At 40.3% G+C, this 22,556-nt stretch overlaps 1 protein-coding gene across 1 annotated transcript in view; it reads left to right on the top strand.

The window, feature by feature from the left end:
- The window catches only part of LOC123504943 (polycystic kidney disease protein 1-like 2), a 137,348-nt gene that overhangs the window by 106,414 nt on the left and 8,378 nt on the right, over positions 1 to 22,556 (top strand). Inside the window, exons 26-28 of the mRNA XM_045255901.1 lie at positions 20,927 to 21,122; positions 21,378 to 21,483; positions 21,890 to 22,073. Of these exons, the coding sequence (XP_045111836.1) occupies positions 20,927 to 21,122; positions 21,378 to 21,483; positions 21,890 to 22,073 (486 nt within the window). The remainder of the gene's footprint in view (positions 1 to 20,926; positions 21,123 to 21,377; positions 21,484 to 21,889; positions 22,074 to 22,556) is intronic.

Genomic DNA, 22,556 nt, shown 5'->3' with positions numbered 1-22,556 from the left:
AAAGCAGATTACATCAAATTAAGGAATTACTTTGAGCAAGCAGACTGGAGTGTTTTTGAGGATGCATGTGGAATTGAGAATAAATGGAGAGAGTTTGTGAACATTTTTGAGGAAGGGATCAATAAATATGTGCCAAGGATGAAGAAGAAACAAAAGAGGATCCAAGTATGGTTTAATAAACGCTGTGAGGGAATAAAAGAGGAGGAGAGACACAGCTTGGAAAAGGTGGATGAAGAGAAAGGGATCTTTAGTGTGGGATGAGTATAAAAAGGCAAGGAATGAGTACACAAGAATAAGGAGAGAAGAGGCCAGAAAGTATGAGAGGGACATTGTGGAAAAATGTAAGGATGAGCCAAGATTATTCTATAGATTCGTTAATGGGAAATAAAAAAAAATAAGAAAGAAATAAGCAAGCTGAAAGTTGATGGAGAATTCATTGAAAAGGAAAAACTCATGGCTGAAGAGTTGAATAAGTGTTTCCAAAAGGTTTTTACCAATGAAAGAACCTTTAATGAACCAAAGATCGAACTGACAGAAGAAGAAGGCCTGGATGTAATCGAAGTGTTGGAGGATGAAGTGTGTGAAATGCTGGAAAGATTGGATGTAAGTAAAGCACAAGGGCCTGATGGAGTAGCAAATTGGGTGTTGAGGGAATGTAAGGATCAACTGGCAAAAAAGATTTGTGGCCTCATATCGAAATCTCTGGAGCAGGGACAGGTGCCAAAGGACTGGAAAAAAGCAGATATAGTACCCATATTTAAGAGTGGAAACAAGGAAAATCCGTCAAACTACAGGCCAGTGTCATTAACAAGTGTTGTGGTTAAACTGTGTGAGTCAGTAATAAAGAAAAGATGGAATGATTATCTAGAAAGGAAGAAAATATTGACTAATGGGCAGTTTGGATTTTGGAAATGTGCAACAAATGTGCAACAAATTTATTGTGCTTCTACTCTTCAGTCATAGATGTGGTACAAGAAAGGGTGAGATGGGTGGATGGAATTTATCTAGACTTGAAGAAAGCATTTGATAAAGTCCCTCATAAGAGATTGATCTGGAAAGTGAGAGAACATGGCAGGCTGAAAGGTAGTCTTTTGGAATGGATCAGTGATTTCCTGACTGGAAGAGAGATGAGAACAGTAATAAGAGATAGGAAATCAGCTTGGAGGTAAGTGACTATAGTCCGTTCATCCAAAGAATCCAGGCCGAAACTGCTAGTTTGGTAAGCAGCCCTGACCACCCCCGCTGCCACTAAACCTTCCCGACACTTAAATTTTCTTCAAGTACATTTATTTTTCTTCACTTAACTCAATAGGTATACAAGTTTATAGCTTGAAGAAAAATAAATGTACTTGAAGAAAATTTAAGTGTTGGGAAGGTTTAGTGGCGGCGGCGAGGGTGGGCAGGGCTGCCAACCGAACTAGCAGTTTCGGCCTGGATTCTTTGGATGAATGGACTGTAGTGGAGTACCTCAGGGGTCATTTTTGGCACCGTTACTGTTTGCTGTTTACATAAATGATATGACAAAAGGAGTGAATAGCTATATGAGTTTGTTTGTGGATGATGCCAAATTAATGAGGAAAATAAATAAGAAAGAAGACTGTGAGGCATTGCAAAGGGACTTATACAAGATCTGGGAGTGGAGCAGAGAGTGGCAAATGGAATCTAATATCAAGAAGTGTGGAGTGATGAATTTTGGTAAGAGCAGTATGAGACCAGTGTACAGATATGAGATGGGGGATGAGGAATTGGAAATAAAGACTGAAGAGAGAGATCTGGGAATAACTGTGACGGAGGGGCTCTCGTCAGAGGTTCATGTAAAGAGGAAATCTGGTGAAGCGTACAATTTAGTAAGGAACATAAGAACTGCATTCTGCTACATAGATGAAGAGATGATCAAGAAGTTGATTGTTACAATGATTAGACCCAGGTTGGAGTATGCAGCAATACTTTGGTCTCCAAGAATGGAAAGGGATAAGAGGAAGCTGGAACGTGTGCAGAGGGCTGCAACGAAGCTGCCCCAAACCTTGGTGGATCTGTCTTATGAGCAGAGACTGGAAAAATTGAGTCAGCCGACACTGGAAAAAAGAAGGGAGAGAGGAGACCTTATCACTAAGTATAGGATTCTGTCTGGCAGTGAGAAGTTGGATCGTGATGATTTGGTGGTGAGGGATATGAGAAGTGGAAGGAAGCATGGGAGAAAAGGAAGAATAGTGTGTGTACGAAGGACATAAAGAAATACAGTTTTCCACAAAGAATTGTGGGGATTTGGAATGGGCTGGAGAAAGAAGTGGTTGAAGCAAAAACAATTCACGGATTTAAGGAAAAGTTAAATAATAGATATAGAGACGGGACAGCACGAGTTTGAACACCTCCTCCCGTAAGCAACAACAACTAGGTAAATACAACTAGGTAAATACACACACATACACACACACATGAGGTCGAGACACGGTCAAGGTTGGACGCGTGGACCAACGCTCCTCGGGATCAGCTGATCTCAGTACCAGAGGTTGTGTTTATAGAGGCCTGGGAAAATGTGTGACTTGTGTGGCAATAGTCTCCAGGAACTACACTGAAAGGCACCATGAGTCAGAAAGAGCTTACACCCATAAGCAGGTATGAGAATAGGGAAAAAGTACAAGAAAAGAATGATTATGATGATGAGGGAGAGGAAAGATTCAGAGGATTTGATGAGACAAGTACTGCCCTCCATATGCGAGTTTTAACTTTGGAGAAAAAACTAGACAATTGGATAAGAGAAAGTATGAGAAGTAAAGAGAATGATGAACAGGAGAAAGAGTTTCTGAACTTGAAAGAAAGGATAAAAAAAATGTGGATGAAAATGAAGCTAGACTAAGAGTAGAAAATGTGGAACTGAGAAAAGAACTAGTCAAATACAAGAAACAGATGGATGAAGGACTCTGGTAAAGTAGAGAAAGATAAAGAGGACCTGAAAGATCTAGTTAATAAAGAAGAGGAAAGAGTACAGGACGTGATTAAAAAAGAAGTACAAGCATGGAGAGTACAAGATAAGAAAGACAAGGATAACTTTCAGGAGGTGATCCAGGAACAACTAAAAGAAAGAGATGAGAATATGGCAAACGAAATGATAGGAAGCCTTAAGGAAAAAGAAAACATAGTAAGGGAAGTTGCAGAAAAGAAAAATGAGTGTAATTATATTTGGACTAAAAGAAAAAAATGTAAAGTCTAGATCAAGAAGGGAAAAAGAGGAAATGAAGTCAGTCAAAGGTCTACTAAAAAAGTCTAAAGGACGAAGATTGGCAGAACCTAGAGGAGGAAGTAGAGGAAATAAACAGAATGGGACCTTATCAAGATGGAACAACAAGGCCAATTAAGATACTACTAAAATCAGAAGAAGTAACGGAAGAGATATTATATAAAACAACAAAACTCAGAGAAACAGAAGGCTGCAATATATATATATATATATATATATATATATATATATATATATATATATATATATATATATATATATATATATATATATATATATATATAAGGAAAGATAAAAATTATGAAGAAAGGAAGAGATACAACAAACTGGTGGCAGCAGTAAGGAAAAAAAATAATGAAATGTCAGAGGAGGAGAAAAAGGCATTTTTTTGGAAAATTCTGGGACACAGGAAAAGGAAATGGTACATGAGAGAGAAGGAAGAGGTAACAGTGGAGCAAGTGTAACTAAAAGTGATAAGGGCAAGAAATTAAAAATGATGCATATGAACATAGATGGGGTTCTATCAAGTAAATTAGAACTAAAAGATAACAAAAAGAAAGAGGAACCAGATATTGTATGCCTGGCTGAAACAAAACCAAATGAGGCAATCAAAATTGACATAGATAATTAGATATAAGACAGAGCGGGTAAAGGAGAAGGAGGAGTCATGATAATGTTAAGGAAAGAGATGGTGGTAAACCATGTGGAATATGGGGAAGGAAAAGCAGAAGTACTGTATATTAAGATGCATATTAATAAAAAAGTTAACAATTGTTGGAATATATGTGCCACCAAAAACAAATTCATGGACCAACTAAGAATATAAAGACATGATAGATGACACAATAAGGAGTCTAACGAGAGTCATTAAAGAAAGGAAAAATGTGTTATTAGTAAGAGATTTGAACTGTAAAGAAGTGGACTGGGAAAATTATGAAAGTCGTATGGGGGAAGAAGCCTGGGGAGAAAGATTCTTGAACCTAATGATAGATAATATGATGGACCAAAGAAAAAAGGAAAACACAAGATTCAGAGGAAACGATGAGCCGGCAAGATTGGACCTGGTTTTTACAAGAGGTACCTATACAAATATAGGATATAAGTGCCCATTGGGAAAGAGTAACCATTATTAGAAATGTATATAGAAGAAGGGAAAGAAGATAGAGACGAATCATACAAAGGAGACCGATTAAATTACAGAAAGGCTGATATTGAGAATCTCAAGAACTATTTCAAATATGCTAACTGGGAGGAGATGGAAAACTCTGAGAGGGTGCAAGAGAAATATAACTTATTTTTGGAAATATACAAAACAGGAGTCAGGGAATATGTCCTGAAATATAGACCTAAAGAAGAAGGAAAGGAAGATTGGCTTAACACAAGGTGTGCTTGGGCAAAGGAGAAAAGAGATGGAGCATGGAAAAGGTGGAGGAGAAATAGAAATGCAGTAAATAAGGAAAACTTCAAGACAGCGAGAAATTAACATGTTAAAGTGAGGAAGGAAGAGGAGAGGAACTATGAAAAGGACATTGTTGAAAAATGCAAGGAGCAACCAAAATTGTTCTACAGATTCATCAACGGAAGAATAAGACAAAACGAAACAATAGAAAGGTTAAAAGGAGAGAACAGGATGGTGGAAGACCCAAAAAGTATGGCAGAACTGTTAAATAGTAAATTTCAGGAGGTCTTTACTAAGGAATCCAAATTTGAAAGGCCGCAGGGTAATAGAGAGACCGTCTATATGAAAAAGATTAAAGTAACCAAGCTTGGAATAAAAGAGTTAATGAAGGAACTGAATGAAGAGAAGGCAATGGGACTGGATGAAGTCTCAGGCAGAATATTGAAAGAATGTAGGGAAGAACTAGTAAGTATGGCAGAACTGTTAAATAGTAAATTTCAGGAGGTCTTTACTAAGGAATCCAAATTTGAAAGGCCGCAGGATAATAGAGAGACCGTCTATATGAAAGAGATTAAAGTAACCAAGCTTGAAATAAAAGAGTTAATGAAGGAACTGAATGAAGAGAAGGCAAAAGGACCAGATGAAGTCTTAGGCAGAATACTGAAAGAATGTAGGGAAGAACTAGCAAGTCTTATATACAACATCATAAAATGCTCAGTAGAAAATGGAACAGTACCAGTAGAATGGAACAGAGCTAAGGTGGTTCCCATATATAAGAGCGGAAGGAAGGAAGAACCTTTAAATTACAGACTGGTATCACTAACTAGTGTAATATGTAAGATGTGTGAAAGAGTAATAAAGAAACAATGGATCAAGTTCCTTGAAAACAACAAATTATTATCAAATAGCCAATTTGGTTTTAGAAAAGGTCGGTCGTGTGTAACAAATTTACTGAGTTTCTACTCTAGAATAATTGACCGAGTACAAGAGAGAGAGGGATGGGTTGATTGTATTTATTTGGATTTAAAAAAGGCATTTGATAAAGTGCCACATGCAAGATTACTGTGGAAGTTAGAGGAAAAGGGTGGCTTAAAAGGAAGCACATTGAGATGGATGGAAAATTATTTGAGGGGGAGAGAAATAAGGATGGTAGTCAAAGATATGAAGTCCAAGTGGAGAGCAGTAGAAAGTGGAGTGCCATAGAGGTCAGTATATATAAATGACATGCCAGAAGGAGTGAACAGCTACATAAATCTGTTTGTGGACGATGCAAAACTGTGCAGAGTTATAAAGCAAAAAAAAAGGATTGTGAAATACTGCAGGAAGACCTAAATAAGATCTGGGAATGGAGTGAAAAGTGGGAAATGGAATTCAATGTGGACAAAAGCCATGTCACGGAAATGGGAAAGAGTGAAAGACGACCCATGAGAATCTATAAGATGGGAGATGGAGTAGAACTGGAGAAAGTAAAAAAGGAAAAGGACTTAGGAGTGATGATGGAAAAAACAATCAACCGGTAAGCCATATTGATAGAATTTTTAGAGAAACATATAATTTGCTAAGGAATATTGGAGTAGCATTTCACTACATGGACAAAGAAATGATGAAGAAATTGATAAGTACTATAATAAGACCCAGATTGGAATATGCAGTAGTGTGGACTCCTCATAAAAAGAAACACATAAGGAAGTTGGAGAGACTACAAAAAATGGCTGCAAGAATTGTTCCAGAATTTGAAGGGATGACATATGAGGAGAGACTAAAGGCTATGGATCTACCAACCCTGGAACAAAGAAGGGGGAGAGGAGATCTAATACAAGTTTATAAATTGATCAATGGAATGGACCAAGTGGATAATGAAAAACTGATCCTGAGAGAAGAATATGACATTCGAAGCACAAGATCGCATAGTAAAAAACTGGGAAAGGGAAGATGTCTGAGAGATGTTAAAAAATATAGTTTCCCGCAAAGATGTATTGAGACGTGTAACAGTTTAAATGAAGAACTAGTGTCTGCAACGAGTGTGCATACTTTTAAAGTAATATTGGATAAATGTAGATATGGAGACAGGGCCACACGAGCATAAAGCCCAGACCCTGTAAAACTACAACTAGGTAAATACAATTTTTTTTTTTTTTTTTTTTTTTTTACAGTAAGGCCTATAGCACCTGTAGGCACACTTGACGAGTGTATGGGAAGCGCTGTTCAGCTTCTGCCCATTAGTGGCGCAGGCAATTTTATTTATAGTGGTACCCATATTAGGGCCCATATCACTGCCCAAGCTCATCTTGAGTGTAACCACCTAGAAGCTGGGTATCATGGTGATATGTAGGTAACTTTAAACCACTCGATAAATGGCAAAGTGTTTTAAGGCTGTACGTGGTGGGATTCGAACCTACGCGTGGACGTCTGCCCGATCCCCCTCTTACCACCTTATCCACTATGCCACCGTCTCCCATAAGGAGGTAAATACACACACATGCATTGGATAAGGAAATTGTCGCAGCAAATAGTGTGCACTTTAAAGAAAAACTAGATAAATGGAAATATGGAGACAGGACACTATGAGCCCCGCTCGAACCCTGTACAATACAACTAGGTAAATGCAACTAGGTAAATACACACACGCATTTACACACACGAGATGCAGTCGTGGAAGGACGCAGTGCCGTTGCTCCGAGAATCAGCTGATCTTCACTACTTGTTGTTTAGTGTTTGCAGTGGCCTGGGTGAGTAGTGTAGACTCGTTTTCATGAAATCAAGTGTTAGAGAATCATGAGTAAGGAAGAGATTCCATATAAGTGCAGGTATGAGACTAGGGAAAGAATGAAAGAAAAAGATTAATATGTTGGTGAGGGAGTAAGTGCATTCGAAGGTTTTGATTTGGCAAATACTTCACTATTTAAGAGTGTTGACTATTGAACGTAAATTAGATAAATGGATAAAGGAGAGTATGGGAATGAAAGAGAATGAAAAACAGGAAAAAGAGTTTCATAAGCTGAGAGAAAGGATAAAAAAGTGCAAGAAAACGAAGCTAGACTAAGAGCGGAAAACGAAGAACTGAAAAGGAAGTAGCTAACTACAAGAAACAGATGGAAGAAGGACTTGGTAAAGCCGAGAAAGAAAAAGAGAAGCTGAAAGATCTAGTAAACAAAGAAGAGGAAAGAGTACAGAACGTGATTAAAAAGAAGTACAAGCAAGGAGAGTCCAGGATAAGAAAGATATAGATGATTTTCAGGAGGTGATTAAAAAACAACTAAAAGAAAGAGATGAAAGTATGACAAACAAAATGATAGGAGTCCTCAAGAAAAAAGAAAATCTATTTAGGGAAATTGCAGAAAAAAAAGTGTAATCGTATTCGGACTAAAAGAAAAAAATGTAAAATATAGACCAAAAAGAGAAAAAGATGAAATGAAATCAGTCAAAGACCTATTAAAAAATGTAAACGACGAAGATAGGCAGAACTTTGAAGAGGAAGTAGAAGAAATACACAGAATGGGACCTTATCAAGAAGGAACAACGAGACCAATTAAGATACTACTAAAATCACAAGCAGCAACAGAAGAAATATTATATAGAACAATAGTTTTTTAAAGTAAAAACTTGTTTTGTGAATATACTTACCCATATGTAATTACATATGCCTATATGCCATTATTCCCACACTCAGCACAGAAAATCAACCCGCACCTCTATATATAGAGATTGTGCCTATAGATGTTCCATGTCACCTCTGTGCACATGCGCACTGGGAACCACCAGCCCAGCTAGCCAACCATACCTCAGATCCTTTCTGCCAAAATTGACAGAAACACAGAGAGGAGGGAGGAAGGGAACCTCATACTATGTAATTACATATGGTTAAGTATATTAACAAAAAAAGTTTTTACTTTAAAAAACTATTTTGTTGTTACATATACTAATTACCCATATGTAATTACATATGCCAGATTCCCAAGTATAGGTGGGAGGGTGTAACAGAACCCTGAAGATAGCAAACAAAATACCCAAAAACGGGAAAATAACATATCCGTAAATCTTGTTGCTGACAACAAGGAAAAACCATAATGAAACTAAACCAGCATCAGTGAATAACCCTCAGCGCTGAAACTATCGGTCCAAGGGAAAAAGTATCTAAATACCTATGAGTAACATCTCTTAGGTAAAAGGAGGCAAAGGTAGTCATACTCTTCCACGTGCTGGTCTTGAGGACCAAGTCCAGACTCTTAACTTTTCTAAAGAGAACACTGGTCGCAATAGCCCAAACCTCATGTATGTTCACTTTCAGAAGGTGCGACTCCTCCTCCGAGACACTCACATAGGCCCTCCGAATCACCTGACAAATCCACTTAGACAAGGTATGAGGGTGGACAGCTTGTCTGGGATCCTAAACTGTGACCAACAACCTAGAGCAGGACAGCCGACAATCCCTAGTCCTGTGAAGATACTCATGGACCACCCGAACCGGACAAAGAAGGCGGTCTACCTCATCCTCCCCAACAAAATCAAGAAGAGCAGGAATTGTGAATTCGTCAAATGAATGCTGGCCTGGACACTGAGTCTTAGCCAGGAAATCGGGGGCAAAGGAAAAGGTCATGGACGTCCATCCCTTGGAGCGATGCACCTCAGCCAACAGGCCGTGAACCCCACTAACCCGACGAGCTGATGCGAGCGCCAGAAGAAACACGGTCTTAACCCGTAAAGTGTTTAGTACGTATATATACGTTCGGGAGGGAAAGTATTTAGTACGTATATATATGGATCATCCTTTTTTTTTTTTTACTTCACGGCACCTAAACCTGTAGAAATGGTTCAAGATGTCTTTTCTATGCCTAAATATGATTTTGAAAGCTCACTCTGATTTTTATTGTATTGCTGTGGTCTATTACATAGAATGTATCCATGACCATGAATGATTTATTGAAGAAATAGGTATTTTTATAGAAATATATCAGTGGTGTCATAATTACTTATCAATATACTCAAAATCCTGTTTAGTAGATCAGCTATTTTTATATTATTCCAACTTGAATAGCAATTTCAAGCTATTTTGTGTTCATGCGTACAGTCATCGTCGGTTGTGTTGGCAGCCATGCGGCGTGAGGAACCGGGTGGCAGGCTGGCCATGCATGCCATCCAGATGTGCTGCCTTAACTTCCCTGTTAGCACGTATTGTCCTGCACCATGCTGCGGGGCTTGACATTGGTGCAAATAGAGAATATTCTTTATGACGATAATGTCACAGAGTTGGGGGACAGTGATCTCTCTGAGGAGGATGATAATGATGACTCTGATTACATACAATCAGACAGGGGGAGTGATGATGAAAATGAAAGTGAGTCTGCTCCTGCTCATTCCAGCAGGAAGCAGAAAAGGAATGATGGGGAGTCTGGGCTTGGAACCTACATAGTAAATGGGAAAATGTGTGGGGTATGTGGTCAGCAGGCAGGCAAGGGCGGGCGGGCTGTGGTATGCAGGAGTACCAACATAAAAAAAACATAAAATTGGTATAATGGCTTATTTGGGCAGCTGTGTACAATTTTTTTGTTGTTGGTGTTAGAAAACATGTTATGCTTGTGCAATGAAGGGATAATATTGTGCTACTTATATACACATAGAGAAAATATAGTCTGTACGAGCATGATAAATTTGGTACTATGATATGACTATAGAAAGGCTAGACAAACAATCCTAAGATATATTTTACAAGAAACTCAAACTAAACAATATATAGTCATGGAAGAAACATTCACAGTGTGTCGGAAATAATAAATAAGAAGCGGAAGTTACATAGTACTGTTCTACATGTTTCGTCTTACACAGCACCACTCTAGTATTGCTGCCAGGCGTGAAAGGACTCACGGAAAATGACAGCTTACAGGTAACACTCAGATATCGCATTTATATTGTTCAAATCAGCAATTTTTTTGCAGTTTTATACGACAATAATATTATTTGGCCAAAATCCAACCCCACGTGACCTGTTTCACCCCTATAAAGCAACACTGTACGGGTTAAGTGAGACATCCTTCAGTGAGGCTGACCGCAAGGGCTCATAAGGAGGACGTAACAAGGATCGAAAGACCAGAGAAAGGTCCCAAGCAGGTAACCGAGGCAAATGAAGTGAACAAGAGATTACAAAGGAGCGGAACAGAGAAGAAAAGTCTGGATTGGTGTAAAGGTCTATGCCTGACTGACGCAGAACAGGAGCTAGGACACAACAATAACCACTAATTGCTGACACTGACAGGTGCTTTGACTCAAAAAGGAAAATGAAAAAGTCTGCCAGCTGCACTACAGAGGCAAAGCCCGGATCCAAACCCCTCGACTCACACCAACCACAAAAGACTCTCCACTTCGCCTGGTAAACTGAGGCAGAGGACTGCCTGACTGGTCGAGACATGAACTTAGCAGCCTTGCGCGAAAAACCTTGCGCTTGGAAGAGACGCTGGAGAGTCGCCATGCGTGAAGAGGGGATGGTGAGGTTGTTGAAGGAGAGATCGCCACATGGGAAGAACCCAGGGACTGTCCACGAGCAGGTCCAGCAACATGGGAAACCAGTCTCCCTGATCCCAAAGAAGAGCCACTAGTGTCATACGCACATCCTGCAACTCACAAACCCTCACCAGAACACGGCAGATCAGAGTGAACGGTGGAAAGGTGTACAGATCCAGACCGACCCACGGAAAAGAGAACGCATCCTGTCGCCAGATCCCCTGATCCGGAAGAGGAGGAACATACAGGGGCATATGACGAGTCAGTGCTGTGGCAAACAGATCTACCAGAGGAGACCCCCACACCTGGAAGACTTTCCTGCAAACTTCGGGATGTAGGGTCCACTCTGAACCGACACACTCCCGACTAAGCACATCCACAATTAATTTGCAGTGTCCTGGAACAAAAACAGGGCACAGAGAGATGGACCGGCTCTTGCACCACCAGAGAACTGTCCCGGCTAAGGCTGACAGAGGTTCGAAACGAGTGCCCCCTGATCTCTTGAGATAGGCGACCACTGTTGAGTTGTCGGACATCACAGACACCACCGATCACAACAAGGCCTGCTGAAAACTCTGGAGAGCCTGAAAGGCTGCCAAAAGCTCCAGATGATTTATGTGGAGCCCCTGCTCCTCCACAGACCAGACTCCTGAAGCCAGAGAATCTCCCAGGTGAGCTCCCCACCTGAGCTGGGTAGCATCTGAAAACAGGGTTTGTTCCAGGGGCAGCACTACAAACGGGATGCTTTTCAGAAGCTGATCCGGAACCAACCACCTGACGACTTGGAGCCACCAACAAGGCCCAAGGAGGAGACCAGCCCAGCGGGAGCTGACTCCCCACAAACCCCCGAGGCCTTACCAGAGAGAGGAGCAGCACGTAGACTCAATTCACCGACCCCAGGACCAGCCACGGAAGAAACAGGATTCGCAGGAGCCTGCAAACCACTCAATCCCGGAACCACACCGGGGAGCAGGGCTGCACGCAAGTTCATTCCACCGAGACCTGAAAACTCCCTGGAAGCACCTGACACAGCGTGAGTCTGCACCACACTCACTGCCGGAGCCATGGTAGGGAGCGGGGCCACACTGAAGCTCACACCCCCAAAGTCAGAAAAGTCCGAGGAAGAGCTTGAAACAGCGGAGGACTGGACCCCCTTCCCTCCCAGAGCCAGATTAGGGAGGGGGCCTCACATACGCTAACTCCACTGAGCCCAGAAAACTCTAAGGATGGGCCAGGAACAGCGGGAGAAGGCACGCCACTCTCTACTGGTGGCAGGGCAGAAAGCGCCAACTACGGGGCAGGGCTTGGAACAGAGGGAGCCTGCCCCCCACTCACTCCCGGAACCAAACCAGGGAGAGGGGACACACCGAGACTTGCTCCACTACTACCAGCAGCCACCACCCAAGAGTCTGAGCCGGGGGGAGACCGGGGCCCCGCTACACCTGGCACCAACCTGGGAGGCGGACACACACTCGCTCTGCCGTCCACAAACCCTGAAAATGTGGAACTGGAGGCAAGGGGCAACAAAACTGTTGACAACTGGCCAATAGAAGCCTTCATAGCAGCCAGATCAGCCTCTACAGTGACAAATCTGCTGGCCCAAGGGGCCTCAGAAGCCAGCTCCTGCCAGCGAGAACGCCAGACAATTTGGCCTGCTTCTTCTCCTTAGCAGAACGCTTCTCAGCATCCTTCACATATGCTTGGAACTGGAGAAGGGAGAAGTGGGAACGCTCACTACACCGGTCTTCGGCTGAACACATGGCGGGCCGACAAGACACACAGTGGGAATGCGGCTCTAAAGCCTCGCCTGGCAACCACCTCTTGCATCCAACACAACTCCAAGCGGCCATGGCAAATCAGGGAGAATTAGAAATGGAAGCAGCAAAGAAGTGGACACAAAAGGAAGGCAGGAAGAAACGAGGCGAGGCGCAGGTGAACACCGTGCTGAGCACAGAAAGGATCTGAGGTATAGTTGGCCAGCTGGGCTGGTGGTTCCTGGTGCACATGTGCACGAAGGTGACGTGAAACTTCTATATGCATGATCTCTATATATAAAGGTGCAGATTGATTTTCTGTGCTGAGTGTGAGAATAATGGCATATACATATGGGTTCTTAGTATATGTAACATCAAAACTAAACTCAGAAAAGCGGAATATATATATATATATATATATATATATATATATATATATATATATATATATATATATATATATATATATATATATATATATATACAGTAAGGTCCCGAGTTACGTCAGAGTTACATTCCTGAAACATGACGTAAGTCGATTTTGTACGTAACTCGAGTTTTTGTACTTTCAAAGCATATTATCGAGTTTTCAACCAATCATTTTTTATGGTTATTCAGGTAAGTAAAAGGTTATATTGTTATATTATTTACAACTATGTAGGAATATATTGATTAGGGCCGCGAACGCAAAGGACTGCAGGTTGCCGAGAGGGGCGATTGAGGCCACCAGGAGGATGGGCAGGTCGAATGTTGTGACGCCCAGGGCGGGACAGCTGGGAGCTTTGTGGAGTGCGGTAGGAGTAGAAGCATTATATAAGTAAAAGGTTATATTGTTATATTATTTACAAGTATGTAGGAATATGAAACACAAGCTTGTTTTTGTTGTTGATTAGGGCCGTGAACGCGAAGGACTGCATGTTGCCAGAGGGGTGGACGCCTGAGGCCGCCAGGAGGATAGGCAGGTCGAATGTTGTGACGCCCAGGGTGGACAGCTGGGAGCGTAGTGCAGTGCGGTGGGAGTAGAAGCGTGGGCAGCGGAGCAGGAAATGCAATAGGAAAGGGCAATAGGGATCAGCAGACAGGCGCAGACGGTGCAAGTGACCTGCAAGTGTCGTGTGGCCCAGACGAAGGCTCCGGAGTTGTTATTGTTGTGATAGGTGCGCGAGCCCTCAAGGTCGTCAACCTCCCCGTTGTCATGGTAACGGGCTTCCCATTTTCTTCTTCACTCCCTTATACACAGCTGCTGCCTCCCTTCTCATGTCTTTTAATTATGTCCACTTTTTCTTGTAGCGTAATGATTTTCCTTTTCTTAGCATCACTGCTATCACTCAGGAGTTTTCTTTTTGGTGCCATTGAGCAAGATACTAAGATAATCAGCAAACGCAGATGTAGGAACACTCTTGCCAGGGGCGATGGTGTGGTGGAACTGAGGTACGTAGAGTGTTATTGTATTCAAGCGTGAGGTGGGCGGTGTGGCGGATAACCACTAGTGACGCCTGGCGGCCAACAATAACAATAAATCCCGCGCTTTACGATTTATAAATTTTCAGTTTTTTAAATCTTAAATTGCCTCATAGTGGACTGACGTAAGTGGGAGTTTGACGTAACTCGAGACCGACGTAACCCGGGAACTTACTGTATATATATATATATATATATATATATATATATATATATATATATATATATATATATATATATATATATATATATATATACAGTAAGGTCTCGGTTTACGTAAGAGTTACGTTCCTGAAACATGACATAAGTCGATTTTTTACGTAACTCAAGTTTCCGTACATTTCAAAGCATATTATCGAGTTTTCAACCAATCATTATTTATGGTCATTCAGGTAAGTTAAAGGTTATATTGTTATATTATTTACAACTATATAGGAATATGAAACACAAGTTTGTTTTTGTTGTTGATTAGGGCCACGAACGCGAAGGACTGCAGGTTGCCGAGAGGGGTGGCCCTGAGGCCGCCAGGAGGGTGGGTAGGTCGAATGTTGTGACGCCCAGGCAGGCAGTTGGGAGCGTAGTGCAGTGCGGTGGGAGTAGAAGCGTGGGCAGCGGAGCAGGAAATGCAATAGGAAAGGGCAATAGGGATCAGCAGACAGGCGCAGAAGGTGCAAGTGACCTGCGAGTGTCGTGTGTCCCAGGCGAAGGCTCTGGAGTTGTTATTGTTGTGATGGGTGCGCGAACCGTCAAGGTCGTCAACCTCCCCGTTGTCATGCTAACGGGCTTCCCATTTTCTTCTTCACTCCCTCACACACAGCTGCTGCCTCCCTTCTCATGTCTTTAATTACGTCCTCTTTTTCTTGTAGCGTAATGGTTTTCCTTTTCTTAGCATCACTGCTGTCACTAAGAAGTTTTCTCTTTGGTGCCATTGATCTAGATACTAAGAACTTGAGTCAGTAAACGCAGAAGTAGGATAACACTCTTGCCAGGGGCGACGGTGTGGTGGAACTGAGGCAGGGTGTTATCGTATTCAAGCGTGAGGCGGGCGGTGTGACGGGTAACCACCAACAATAACAATAAATCCTGCGCTTTACGATTTATAAATTTTCTATTTTTTTAATCTTAAATTGCCTTATAGTGGACTACGAGTTTGATGTAACTCGAGACCAACGTAACCCGGGAATTTACTGTGTATATATATATATATATATATATATATATATATATATATATATATATATATATATATATATATATATATATATATATACAAAGAAAAATAGAAATGAGGAAGAAAGAAAGAGATACAACAATCTGGTGGCAGCAGTAAGGGAAAAAAATATTGAAAGGTCAGAAGAGGAAAAAAAGGCATTTTTTGGAGAGTTCTAGGAGATAGAATAAGGAAATGGTATATAAAAGAGAAGGAAGAGGAAAAAGTGGAACAAGTTTAACTAAAAGTGATAGAGGCTAGAGACTAAAAATGATGTATATGAACATAGACAGGGTTTTATCAAATATATTAGAATTAAGAGATTACATAAAGAAAGAAGAACCGGATATTGTATGCCTGTCTGAAACAAAACTGAATGAGGCAATCAAAATAGACTTGGATGATGGGTATAATGTATGGAGGAGAGACAGAGGGGGTAAAGGAGGTGGAGGAATCATAATAATGTTAAGGAAGGAGATGGTGGTGGTAAACCAAGTGGAATGTGGAGAAGGAAAAGCAGAAGTACTGTATGTTAAGATGCATATTAATAAAAAAGAGTTAACAATCATTGTGACATATGTGCCACCAAAAACAAATTCATGGACCCATCAAGAATATAAAGACATGATAGATGACACAATAAGGAGTCTAACGAGAATCATTAAAGAAAAGGAGAAAAGTTATATTAGTAGGAAATTTTAACTGTAAAGAAGTGGACTGGGAAAATTATAAAAGTGGTATGGAGGAAGAAGCCTGGGGAGAAAGATTTCAGAACCTAATAATAGATAATATGATGGACCAAAGAGTAAAGGAAAACACAAGATTCAGAGGAAGTGACGAGCCGACGAGATTGGATCTAGTTTTTACAAGGGGTATACAAATTAACGATGATATAAGATATAAGTGCCCATTGAGAAAGAGTGACCATGTAATATTAGAAATGGATATAGAAGAGGGAAAGGAAGATAGAGACGAATCATACAAAGGAGACTGATTAAATTACAGAAAGGCTGATATTGAGAATCTCAAGAACTACTTCGAATACGTTAACTAGGATGAGATGGAAAACTCAGAGACAGTGCAAGAGAAGTATAACTTATTTTTGGAAATGTACAAAACAGGAGTCAGGGAATATGTCCCGAAATATAGACCTATGAAATATAGACCTAAGAAGAAGGAAAGAAAGATTGGTTTAACGCAAGGTGTGCTAGAGCAAAGGAGAAAAGAGATGGAGCATGGAAAAGGTGGAAGAGAAATAGAAATCCAGTAGATAAGGAAAACTTCAAGGCAGCAAGAAATGAATATGTTAATGTGAGGAAGGATGAGGAAAGGAACTATGAAAAGGACTGTGTCGAAAAATGTATGGAGCAACCAACATTGTTCTACAGATTCATAAATGGAAAAATTAGGCAAAAAAGAAACAATAGAAAGGTTAAAAGGAGAGAATGGGATGGTGGAAGACCCAAAAAGTATGGCAGAACTATTAAATAATAAATTCCAGGAGGTCTTTACTATGGAATCCAAATTTGAAGGGCCGCAGGGTAATGGGGAGAGACCGTCTATATGAAAGAGATTAAAGTAACCAAGCTTAAAATAAAAAAATTAATGAAGGAACTAGATGAAGAGAAGGCAATGGGACCGGATGAAGTCTCAGGCAGAATACTGAAAGAATGTAGGGAAGAACTAGCAAGTCCTATATACATCATAAAATGCTCAATAGAAAATAGAACAGTACCAGTAGAATGGAAAAGAGCTGAGGTGGTTCCCATATATAAGAGCGGAAGGAAGGAAGAACCTTTAAGTTACAGACCAGTATCACTAACTATTGTAATATGCAAGTTGCTTGAAAGAATAATAAAGAAACAATGGATCGAGTTCCTTGAAGACAAGAAATTAATATCAAATAGCCAATTTGGTTTTAGGGAAAAGATGGTCGTGTGTAACTAATTTATTGAGTTTCTATTCTAGAATAGTTGATAGAGTATAAGAGAGAGAGGGATGGGTTGACTGTATTTATTTGGATTTAAAAAAGGCGTTTGACAAAGTGCCACATGCAAGATTACTATGTAAGTTAGAGGAGAAGGGTGACTTAAAAGGAAGCACATTGAGATGGATAGAAAATTATTTGAGGGGGAGAGAAATAAGGACGGTAGTTAAAGATATGAAGTCCAAGTGGAGAGCAGTAGAAAGCGGAGTGCCACAGGGGTCAGTATTGGCAGCAATACTTTTCCTCATTTATATTAACGACATGCCAGAAGGAGTGAACAGCTACATAAATTTGTTTGCAGATGATACGAAGCTGTGCAGAGTTATAAAGCAAAAGGAGGATTGTGAAATACTGCAAGAAGACCTAAATAAGATCTGGGAATGGAGTAAAAAGTGGGAAATGGAATTCAATGTGAACAAAAGCCATGTCATGGAAATGGGAAAGAGTGAAAGACGACCTGTGGGAATCTATAAGATGGGAGATGGAGTAGAACTGGAGAAAGTAAAAGGGGAAAAGGACTTAGGAGTGACGATGGAAGAAAACAATCAACCGGTAAGCCATACTGATAGAATTTTTAGAGAAACCTATAATTTGCTAAGGAATATTGGAGTAGCATTTCACTACATAGACAAAGAAATTATGAAGAAATTGATAAGTACTATAATAAGACCCAGATTGGAATAAGCAGGAGTAGTGTGGACCCCTCATAAAAAAAAAACACATAAGGAAGTTGGAGAAACTACAAAAAATGGCTACAAGAATGGTTCCAGAATTTGAAGGGATGACATATGAGGAGAGACTAAAGGCTATGGATCTACCAACCCTGGAACAAAGAAGGGAGAGAGGAGATCTGATACAAGTTTATAAATTGATCAACGGAATGAAGCAAGTGGATAATGAGAAACTGATCCTGAGAGAAGAATATGACATCCGAAGCACAAGATCGCATAGTAAAAAGCTTAGAAAGGGAAGATGTCTGAGAGATGTTAAAAAATATAGTTTCCCCACAAAGATGTGTTGAGACGTGGAACAGTTTGAGTGAAGAAGTGGTGTCAGTAACGAGTGTGCATAGTTTTAAAGAAAAATTGGATAAGTGTAGATATGGAGACGGGGCCACACAAGCATAAAGCCCAGACCCTGTAAAACTACAACTAGGTAAATAAAATTAGGTAAATACACACACACACACACACACACACACACACACACACACACACACACCGAGAATGCCGTGCTGAGAGGATGTGTTGCAAAAGAGCTCCAGAGGAACACACTCCAACAGGCGTTGAAAGCAGACCTAGACTATATATTCATGGGGGGAAGGGGGCAATAGGATTAGCCTGTCTCCAAAATAAACAAGATTTGGGTGTCGTTTAGAGTGAAAAATGGAGGGAGAGGCACAACTAGATGGCGCTGCCAGACGTATGGTTTCAAAGCATTTGTCATGTATAGAAAACCCTAGATTTATTGAAACAACCAATCGGCCTGAAGGGATTTGAAGGATTTGGGGAGGAAAGATTGAGGTAATATGGGAATGCTGATAAACATGAAAAGATGAATCAGATATATGAAGGAAGTGATTTTAAGTTGTGGCCGTAAATTAAAGAAATCTTGTGAGTTTTTTTTCATTAATTGAGACAATAAGTGAACAGGTAGCACATCTGCAGAAAGGTGTAGGCAGCAGGCAGAGAGGCTGCTTTGGTAGAGTGAAGAGCAGGTGCTTGAGTGGATGTCTGGTGGGATCTGGCTGCTCCTCGCTCCACTAAGAACGTCCTCACATCTGTAGCTGACGTCACTCCTGCTGACACCATAACTTGAACCTGCTTCACAGCTACGATAGGAAAACCCACAACCAGTTCATCCCGACAATGTGAAGACACTTAATACACAACATAGTGTCCTGTCTCCATGTCTCCATTTATCCAATTTTTCTTTAAAGTTATGCTCATTATGTGCTGTAATAGTTTCATCACTCAATGCATTCTACATTTCTAACGTTCTATGTGGAAACTGTATTTTCTAATATCCTCCATGCATAGCCTTTTCCTAATCCTCTTGTCCTTTCAGCTTCTGCCACCAACACCAGGTCTTCCTTGTCTATGTTTTCAATGCCATTTACTATTTTATACATTGTTATTAGGTCTCTTTGTTCTCTTCTATCTTGTAAGCTTGGCAGTCCCATTTCCTTTAGTTTTTCTTCATATTTTAGGTCTTTTAATTACAGCACCATCTATGTAGCTGTCTTCTGTATCCGTTCTAATCTTCTTATATCTTTTTTCAAGCTCTTAATAATTTTTTTCATCATATCTTTTTCCATGTATTGAAATGCCTCTCTAATATTAGTTAACGTTTTATATGCTAATTCAAATATCTTACTTATGTGTTTTTCAGGGTTCAGATTTTCTTGTATAATTATTTCCTCTTGGTCTTCATTACAGGGGATCCTTGCGATTCAACCATTCACAGTTCGGATTATTGCCAATTCAAACTCAGTTAATTAATACTCAATCCTCAAGGTTCAACCAACTGACTCGCCAATTCAACATTTATATCTCACGCGCCACCCACCCGGTCAAATACACAGCCACACCAAATTCGCTGCAAACCCGCCAGGCGAAAGTGTAAACCGATGTTACTCTGTGCATCGCGGGCAGCGTTGCACTAGCAGTTTTCCGTGAACTTTTTCTGGCATCTTTCTGAAGACTGTCAACTTTTGTCAACGCCTTTTGTCAATGCTGGTCATCACACACAAGCTTGCTTCCACCTTTGTCGTGTTTGTCAACTGTAAACAAACATGGCGGCCCCTTCACCCCAAGCAAGCCGTTGCTATTTTTGGCCTTTAATGCTCCCTATGAGAAACTCTTCAGACAGCTTTGTCGTGGTCACCAGACAGACAGAAGGACATCAGAAAACTAGAAAGATTCCAAAGGACCACTTAAAGATTGTGCCAGAAATAAAAGATCTCCCATGAAGAAAGAATGAAGGAAATGGAACTGCCAACTTTGAGGGATAGATGTGAAAGAGGAGATCTAATAATAATATATAAGTTAGTTAACCATATGGAAAAGATAGATAGACAAAACCTGGTATCACTGACGGAGGATGGAGATAGATGAGCAAGAGGATACTCCAAAAAGATCATGAAATGTCACTGTTTGAGGAACATCAAAAAGTTTAGTTTTCCATGTAGGATGGTGGACATCTGAAACGGATTGAGTGAAGAGATTGTAGCAGCAGAAAGTGTGCAGAAATTTAAGGAGAAGTTCGATAAAAGTAGAAATGGACTCCTGCTTGAATTCTGTACTATACAAATACAACTAGGTAAATATACATCCACACCAAATATTATTTTCATTCTTGGTTTGACCTACCCTCCTTTCAGATACAGCACAGCTGAAGAACTAGAATCATTCACTTCATCAGGACGGCTTGGGAGTTACACAGGAGGAGGCTATGTGTTGCATCTGAAGGGTAAAGGTTCAAAGCTGTTAGAGAGACTCAACAAGCTCCAGAACCTGGGATGGATTGACAGATACACAAGAGCTGTCATGCTTGAGTTCTCTGTCTATAATGCAAATGTAAGAGTATTCTTATCTACCCAATGTATAGTGTGTGCAACATATAAGTAATTAGAATGAACTTGCTTCAGTGTTAATAAATCAGAAACCCCTTTAATGCTACAATATTATATTCAAGTCATATAGTAAATAGTAGGGATTTTAGCAGCCTGAGATAATGACTATATGTACATAATTCTGTTTTAGGAAAGAGGCACAAAAGAAACAGATTCCCTATTGCAACTAAATGCAAACCATTTCAATTTTGTTCTTTAGGTTAACTTGTTTGGCATTGCAACCATCATGGCAGAGTTTCACCCTGGGGGAGGCATCAAACCTTACTGGCGCTTTGACTCCAGTCCATTCATTGGCAACTCTAATGGTACATGATGCTAGAGATGGGAGAATTATGTGTTTGGGAGAGGAATATCGTATAATGTTGACTACAAGTACTAACATGTGTAGATATGTATACATATGTACAAAAGCTCCTAAAACTGTCTTGAAAAGAAAGGGATGATATTATTTTGATATATTTAACCAGTTGGTTACCCTGAACAGCTGCTGAATATTATGACCTGGGATATATATTGGTATATCAGCATCACTGATGTTAAGCCATGCACACCAAGTTTACTGATGCAACATGAGATCAGACAGTAGATTTATTATTGTTAATTATCCTATCCTTTGCAACCCACAGTAAAAATGGTTTTGGGAGTTATTCTAAATATGTACAACATTTTACATGGAAGACTCATATAACTTACATTACTTCTTTCCCACAGCTTATGGTAGCTTCATTCTGCTGAATGAGTTTGCCTTTGTTGTGGCAACCATGTTCTTCACCTTCAAGGAGTTTTGGAAGTGTTACAAGAGTGGCCTTGGTGTTTATTTCAGTAGTTACTGGAATATGGCAGAGGTGGTCATTCTGTTGATCTCTTATGCAGCCATTGCAATTTATATTTTGAGGTATGTGTAGTTAAAGATTTTGAAGTTACCTTCAGTAAGAATATATGGTTCTGAAATTTCATTAGTATTTTTATAGTACATTGCAAAGAAAATCATGCATTGCTTATCATCAGGTAACTATACTGTCCAGTGACTAACTATAGATAGCTCCAGCACCTTTTACATTAACCTTGGTCTGTGTGATGAGGGTGAACTAGATGATATGTAGGTGTTTGGACGGAGCATACTCCCTCATGTTTGTATGTGTGTGCATGTATTTACATAGTTGTATTTACCTAGTTTTAGTTTTACAGGGCCTGGGCTTTATGCTCATGTGGCCCCGTCACCATATCTACAATTATCCAATTTTTCTTTAAAACTATGCACATTCGTTGCTGACACCACTTCTTCACTCAAACAGTTCCATGTCTCAACACATCTTTGTGGGAAACTATATTTTTTAACATCTCTCAGACATCTTCCCTTTCTCAGCTTTCTACTTTG

Source organism: Portunus trituberculatus, chromosome 17 (assembly GCF_017591435.1).
Source record: "Portunus trituberculatus isolate SZX2019 chromosome 17, ASM1759143v1, whole genome shotgun sequence".
In the NCBI taxonomy this organism is placed as follows: Eukaryota; Metazoa; Arthropoda; class Malacostraca; order Decapoda; family Portunidae; genus Portunus; species Portunus trituberculatus.
This window is presented reverse-complemented; position numbering and strand designations above follow the sequence as displayed.